Source organism: Cricetulus griseus, chromosome 4 (genome assembly GCF_003668045.3).
Source record: "Cricetulus griseus strain 17A/GY chromosome 4, alternate assembly CriGri-PICRH-1.0, whole genome shotgun sequence".
NCBI lineage: Eukaryota > Metazoa > Chordata > Mammalia > Rodentia > Cricetidae > Cricetulus > Cricetulus griseus.
This window is the reverse complement of record NC_048597.1, coordinates 6,550,803-6,558,491: the sequence shown is the minus strand read 5'-3', so window position 1 is coordinate 6,558,491 and position 7,689 is coordinate 6,550,803. Positions and strand designations below refer to the sequence as shown.

General features: G+C 54.5%; 1 protein-coding gene across 1 annotated transcript; it reads left to right on the top strand.

Annotated features, from left to right (window-relative positions):
- Window positions 1-2,131: 2,131 nt before the first annotated feature.
- LOC113835636 (oligodendrocyte transcription factor 2) lies at window positions 2,132-3,138 on the top strand. Its single transcript, XM_035443324.1, has one exon. The coding sequence runs from the start codon at window positions 2,161-2,163 to the stop codon at window positions 3,136-3,138; it is 978 nt and encodes a 325-aa protein (XP_035299215.1). The 5' UTR covers window positions 2,132-2,160.
- Window positions 3,139-7,689: the final 4,551 nt, after the last annotated feature.

Here is a 7,689-nt window from a genome sequence, read left to right as displayed (position 1 = left end):
TCCTATGTATCTGGGGGGAGAGGGGGGACACGACACGGACTAGCATCCGAGATCAGCACAGAAAAATACACAAACAAACAAACAAACAAATTTGTGCTAAAAATGTCTGAATGTGAGGAACAGTTGGTGCTGGGGAGAGAAGTCGCTGTCTCTATGCTTAGGGATGCCAACTGCTTGAGTCTGTGGTAGGCAAGGACCACCTGTACAGGACTGGAGATGTTTGTTGCTGGAATCAGTTCCTAGATTTTCACTTCTGTAAAATGGGTGAACATGTAGTTATCTCTAGACTACTCCAGACAGTTCCTCAGATCGGGTTCCTCCGCCTTTTGTTTGTTTGTTTTCGATGGGGAGCCCCACCGCTGCTAGCTAGGAATGCGGTTCAAGTATCAACTCCCCTTTAGGGCCTCAGATAGTTCTTTGCAAATAATGTTGCCCTAAAACCCACCATGCGGACGCCGAGGTGGAGCTGGAACTACTGCGGCTGCGCTCCCTTGCTAATAAGTGGGAATGGGGGTCTTTAACCGGCTATGCTGTGCGTTAGTGCGATGGCTGTGTGAACATCTCATCTTTGCGGTTTCTCCTGCTTCCTTGCCGGCCTGTGTTCTCCAAGGCCGTGCTCCCACCTGGGGGCGCTACCGCCTGCCCTCCGAACAGCAGCAACGCCACCAATTAGAAGCGGCGTGTTCATTGCTCCGTTAGCCTTTACTTGTGCAATCTCAAATGTTCACAGGATGAACTCCGCCTGATAGAGACCGGCGGCGGGAAAACAGTCGCGCAGGATGGGTTACCAAGGACTCCAGGTGTGGCTCGCAGCCTCCACGTACACCCTAGGACATTGAATTGGTTGGCTATCTGACGAGCTTTTGGAGTCCCCACACGACTCCTTGCCCCGGCCTGACGCTACGGTGACTATATTTTTATCTAAAGTTGCAGATGTCCCCTCTCTCCCAGGGTCCCTAACCCTCTCTACCACCACCCCACCTAGCTGGCCCTCCTCCTCCCTCTCGCCGGTTCCTTTCCCTCCCCAGTTCCCTCCTCCCGTCCCTCAGCAATCTCTCGACCGCGGGCGCCCATTGGCTGTGCGGTGAGAGGAGGCGTGTGCCTGGCCGGGCGGGTTTCATTGAGTGGAATTAGCCGGATGACATCAGCTTTGCAGCCCCTCGGGCCGGCCCAGCTCATTGGAGCCGCTGCCCCTCCAGGAAAAGCGCATTGTTCCCGCCCCCGGCCGGACCACCACCACCGCCGTCGCCACTGCCTCCACCCGGCTATAAAAACCAGCGGAACCCCAAAGGTGTGGATGCTTATTACAGACCGAGCCAACACCAGCACCGGCAGCCAGGTTCTCCTCTGCAGCCAGCACTGCGAATCGAATTCACAGTAAGTGCCCCCGCCCCTCAGCTGCCCAAGCCTAGATCTCCAGGACCGACTTTCCCAACTCGGCTAGGACCTAGGATGCGCCCTTGCGTGCTGGCCTGCTGGCCGGGCCCCTGCCCCTGCGTGCGGGTCAGCTACACCCAATAGCTACTCTGGTGCGGACACTCACCGCAGCATCCCCAGCACCAGACATTCCTGTTGCAGAAGCCCTGATCTGAGGCTAGCCCGGCGCAGCGGCGGCAGCAGCACTCAGAATGTGGGTCCCGTGCTGGCTCTAGGTGCGCGAGTGCACGCGTGCCGTGTTTACTGAGTCGTGTTGATGAAGATAAAGGGGATGCGGCTGAGCAGGAGACAGAAATACTTCTCTATTGAGATCTCAAGCCCCAAAAAAGTCCGTTTATTCCAGGCCAGATTGAAGAAACAAAACCCCTAGAATGTCCCTTACCGAGCTCGGGCCACCCAGGGCTTCCTGAAATAAAGTAACCCGTGGGCGATAGTGGGAAGGGGATGGGGTGGGGAATTTTTTAGGAGCACTGTCGTGTCCCGAGCTGCTAGAGGGCCAGAAACAGCAGCGAGGTGGACACCACAGTCACCTTTGCGGGCGGGTGCGAGCAGCAATTCTGTCTCACTTTCTCTCTCTCTCTCTCTCTCTCTCTCTCTCTCTCTCTCTCTCTCTCTCTCTCTCTCTCTCTCTCTCTCTCTCTCTCTCGTCTTTTCCTCCTCTCCTCAAGTTCCGACAGTTGAAAAAGGAAGGACCCTTCGAAAGCTGAGATTATCCCTGGGGCCATGGACTCGGACGCCAGCCTGGTGTCTAGTCGCCCGTCGTCGCCAGAACCCGATGACCTTTTCCTGCCGGCCCGGAGCAAGGGCGGTAGCAGCAGCGGTTTCACAGGGGGGACCGTGTCCTCGTCCACACCGAGCGACTGCCCGCCGGAGCTGAGCGCAGAACTGCGAGGGGCCATGGGCGCGGCGGGCGCGCATCCCGGGGACAAACTGAGCGGCGGCGGCAGCGGCTTCAAGTCTTCTTCCTCCAGCACTTCCTCGTCCACGTCGTCCGCGGCCACGTCGTCCACCAAGAAAGACAAGAAGCAGATGACCGAGCCCGAGCTGCAGCAGCTGCGCCTGAAGATCAACAGCCGCGAACGCAAGCGCATGCACGACCTCAACATCGCCATGGACGGCCTGCGGGAGGTCATGCCGTACGCGCACGGCCCGTCGGTGCGCAAGCTCTCCAAGATCGCCACGCTGCTGCTGGCGCGAAACTACATCCTGATGCTCACCAACTCGCTGGAGGAGATGAAGCGGCTGGTGAGCGAGATCTACGGCGGCCACCACGCTGGCTTCCACCCGTCGGCCTGTGGCGGCCTGGCGCACACGGCGCCGCTACCCGCCGCCACCGCGCACCCGGCAGCCGCAGCGCACGCCGCCCATCACCCGGCCGTGCACCACCCCATCCTTCCTCCCGCAGCCGCCGCTGCAGCCGCCGCAGCCGCCGCTGCAGCGGTGTCCAGCGCCTCCCTGCCGGGCTCCGGGCTGTCTTCGGTTGGATCCATCCGGCCTCCCCACGGCCTGCTCAAGTCTCCGTCGGCGGCTGCAGCCGCCCCTCTCGGAGGCGGGGGCGGCGGCAGCGGAGGCAGCAGTGGCTTCCAGCACTGGGGAGGCATGCCGTGCCCTTGCAGCATGTGCCAGGTGCCACCGCCGCACCACCACGTGTCGGCCATGGGCGCCGGCAGCCTGCCGCGCCTCACCTCCGACGCCAAGTGAGCGGGCCAGCAGGGGTGCGTTCTGGAGAGCCAAGGGCTGTGGAGCAGCCAGACTGGCCAGCGCTGGGGCTCCGGAGCTCCGTTGCAAGAAGGGGAGCTGGACCATGGGCTGGGCCTAGGGGATTACGGGGAGTCCAATATCTGGGAACCGAAGTAGTGGGGCCATTTGGAGCAATAGGGAGTGAGAGACGCATTCGCTCCAGAACCTGGTTAACTCCATGGGTCTGGGAGATGCCACTGTACAAAACAACGCGCTTGGGTACGTCCGTCACTGAGACTCCCCTCCTTCCCGTACCCCCAGAAAGAGTCCAAAAACTGACTTGCCCATGTGCACAGACTGACTCCCTGTTTTGGCCTAGGCAGCTCCTTGCCAAGAGTCAGATCACAGGGACACTTGACTACGGTTCCCCATTTCGGGCCAGGTAGGAGACTCCCAGGAGCCGCACTACAGAAGCCACCGCTGGGTCTCACTCCCAAGGTTCATCCCTGGCCCAGGGCCAGGGTCACTAAGTTGGTTGATGCTGGCATGGGTACTAGAAGCACTTAGGATCGTGTCCCATTTCCATAACTGGGAAAACCCGTGTGGTCCCATCTCTCCTGTTGACTTGTGGTTTCTAACAAATCTGTGAATGTTCCTTTTTCCGACCATGCGAGCAAGCTTTACAGACGCTCAAAATGGAAGCACTTGTGGAATGGAATAATCCAAACTACCGATATGGGACGGGATGTTTTTAGGTCTTATTTTTAAATAGAAACTACACCCTCCCCCACCTTCTAAGCACAAGGTACTTTGGTTTCTTACCCGATTGGGGACAGCTGTTTTAGGTACCTGAGGGCTTGACGGAACAACAAACATCAAGAAGTTGCTGTGAATATAGTTTGAGAATTTGGGAGGGGGGTTCTTTTGGGATTTTAATAATTTCTTCTGTATGTAAATATAATATCAATGAAGTGCACGATGCTAGGTTCCTTGTCCACGTGACTGCCAGCCCCTCCGGTGTCTAAACCCGCTGTTTTCTTTCTGTGTTGTCCGCCCCGCTTTTGCCACAGTGACCCCCGGCCTGCGCTACAAAACGGGCTTCACCGCGCCTGCCGCCTGCCATCCCACCTCTCCCGCGCGGCCCCTGCAGAGTGTATCTATCATCTGTTTTATTTTTGTAAAGAAAAAAAGTGCTAAATAATATTTATTACTTGTTTGGTTGCATAAAACGAAACAAATGATGGAGTGTTGAGATTTTAAATAAAATTTAAAGTAAGTCAGGTGTTTTCGGGTTCGTGTGAGGGAGTTGGGGGGAGGGACAGGGAGACGCTAAGGACAGTGATTTCTCTGGGGACGGATTTGTAGCTCGTTTTTCTGGCTTATCCTTGGAAAGGGATAGGGATTTTTACTACTCATTCCCCTAACACGTTTTCTTTAAAAGGGCACATGTTCCTGATCCACACCGCGGCTTTCTTGTGCTTTTTCATTTCTCACACCTACTTGGACTGGACATTCCTTTTCCTTTCGACTGAAAATTGAGCTAGTTTAAGAATAAATTTTCCTTCCTTCCTTCCGGGAGCGCGGGAGTGTGGAGCGTTGAGCCTTCAAGTCTCAGGACCCAGCCTTTGCTGAGGTTCTGGGAGCTCTAACAATGTCCTCTTCAGCCCCGAATTTATTTTCTCTCTACTCAAGAGCTTTCGCTGGCCACCACTGAGCCCTTGGCTTCAGCTGAGAGACTCTTGGGGCCCGGTGCAGCCGCAAAGCCTGGGCGTTTTGTGCAGAATTCTGCAGAGGGTTTTGATGAGGACTCATTAGCCTTTCCATCTTTCCCCACATTTGCTACCCACATGCCTGCAAAGTGTGGGCCCTGGGAACCTTCCTAGCCCTGGAGGGGCTCTCTGGTGCAGCCCCCCACATCCCTGTGAACTTTTCTGGGGCGGGGGCAACTTCTGACTTCTCTCAGCCACCGGGTTTCTAGAATCATAAACTGCAACTGTTGGGCTCTATTTTCAAGAGAGAGTCTGTACAGAAAATTTTAAAACTTCAGCTTCTCCGATAAAACTTGAGGCGGATCTGGCTTCAGTCAACTCTCTGGAGTGTTGACCCAGGAACCAGATCCCTGAAATATCAGCCTGGTACAGGGCAGCAGACCCTTCTTTGGATGGCATCTTTGGTGGCCACTGGCAGAAGCTATCTAGACTTGGAAATAGAGATTTCCGGTTTTGTTTTGTTTTGTCATTTGTTCAGTTTTTCGGAGCCGAGCCCATTCAGGAGTCCTTTACTCAGGCCTGTGTGAGGGTGGGACCTTCTGTAGACCGGCACCCCAGCTCTGGAACAGGTACTTCTCCCACCTCCAATGGGTAATGCCTGTCTGCTAGCCAGAAATTCAGGCTCTCAGAGATGGGGCATTGCAGGCGCCACCTAGCTTATAGGAGGCTACCACCACCATGGCCACCACTACTTTTTTCTCTTCTCTTCTTTCTTCTTCTTTCTACCTTCTTCTTCTTCTTCTTCTTCTTCTTCTTCTTCTTCTTCTTCTTCTTCTTCTTCTTTTTCCTCCTCCCCCCTCCTCCTCCTCCTCCTCTTGTTCCTCCTCCTCCTCCTCCCCTCTCTCCCTCCTCCTCCTCCTCCTCCTCCTCCCTCCTCCTCCCTCCTCCTCCTGTTCCTCCTCCTCTTTCTCTCTCCTTAAGGGTAGGAGGCATCTGGAATTCCCAGGGCCCAGAGAAAAGAAAGCAAGCAGACCTGGGAAAGGGCAGTGTGTTCAGCAGGGTCTAATCCTGTTTGTTTGGAAATCCCAATTGAAACGAAACTTGCCAGGTGTTTGGTCCAGCCCCACATGCAGACATACACCTAAGGATGCCAGGACATGCTAGCCCAAAACCTAGCTAAGAACCTGGAGGTACAAAGATGGGCAACTTTGGGATGTTTGGAGCTGGTTCAAGCAAAGCTCTGCAAGCCCCTGCCCAGGCCTTATGCATAGAAAGACAATTGTTGACAGGAAAGAAATCAAGTCTGTCTTGCCATCTCCATGCCCAAGTATCTAGGGTCCAGGCTAAGAGCCTCCTCACTCTATCTAAGAGGGAAGAGTGGTGTCCATCCAGGCTTTGGGCCTTCCCTGGAGCCATTAGCTTCAGCTGTGGGAAGGTCTGGGCTCCCAGCTTCTCTGGCCCAGCAAGAGACCCAACAGACCTGGAACCACAACAGGCAGCTCCTGTCCCAGGGTGGGCCTAGGGTGCCCAGGTCAGGATGGAGGTCTCTCATCTACCCCAGAGGTGCGCCCTGCTTTGACCTCCATCACAAGATATTATTTGTGACTTCTTTGTCACAGATTTTATTTTTCCTTCCAGTTTTGAGTAGCTCCTCATCCTCTACCCAGCCAGGTCCCTCTCGGTGGCCACCATGACTCCCTTGCTCTAGTCACAGGGCCCAAGGACTCATCAGACACAAGATCTGAGAGACTGGAGTCCGGAACTCTACTGGAGATGAGACAGAGTGGATGGAGCTGGTGACACTAATGCACCCCCACACCCAGCATACCACTCCCACTCTCCCCATAAGGCCCAAGTCCTGGAAAAGGGACTGATGTCCTGGACTCAGTGTTGGAGGACTCTCAGTGGGATTCGCTTGAGCTATAAGGTCCCTCTGATGCCACAGAGGAATTCCACACCGTAGTGACAGTGAACTGAAGGGAAAAGCAAACTGGCAGATCAAGTGTATAGGCTGGTGCAGGGGCAACTGCTGAGGCCCAAAGCTATGGCGCTCAGTGAGGCCAGAGACTTTAGTGTGGCTGGGGAAGATGGAGCACTGGTGGCCATCCTTGATGACCTAGTGATCCTACAGTTACCCAAGCAAGAGCTGTCCTTTTTTTCCTTCATGGGGTCCAATGCTGAAGAGCTTCGTGTTTATAGCCTGGTTTGGGTATGTGGGATTGAACCTTGTGAATGACAAGCAATGTGCTCTACTACTGTCCTGTTTATTTACTTATTGATTAATTTATTTTAATATAGGCTCTTTCTAAGTTGCCCAAGCTAGCCTTGAACTCATCTGTAACCCAGGCAGGCCTTGGGCATTCGACCTTCCTTCTTCAGCTTCCCAAGCAGCTATCATTACAGGCTTGCCCCACTAGGTCCAGACACGTTGCTAGGCTTGAGCACCTTCTCCCATAATATTCTCATGTACTCCACGATTGAGAATTGCCTGCTTCCTGTTAGAGCAGAACCAGCTTAGAAGTCTGTCTGAACTCTGTTAAACACGTACCTCAGTGTTGCCTACAAGCTCATCTTAGCAAAGCCCCCAATACTCTCCACCTGTTTTGTCAAATTCCATTTACCACTACAGATTTTGTGCCTTCCCCTCAGACACAGTACCAGAAGGATCATGGGAGGCCTCTACCAACCACCCTACACCAAGGGCCAGCCACAAGGCATCTTGTGGGTGAGCAACTCATTGCAAACTTATAATGGGGGTCAGAATCAGGCCTAGCTGTTCAAAGAATAAACAGTTGGCTCTCCAAAATCCATCCCCACTGCTGAGGAGAGGCTCAGGAACTCACTGAGTTAGCTTGACCACTGA

What these genes read in the sequence shown, in the direction of transcription:
- LOC113835636 (XM_035443324.1), top strand. Translation starts at nt 2,161, where the DNA reads ATGGACTCGGACGCCAGCCTGGTGTCTAGTCGCCCGTCGTCGCCAGAA.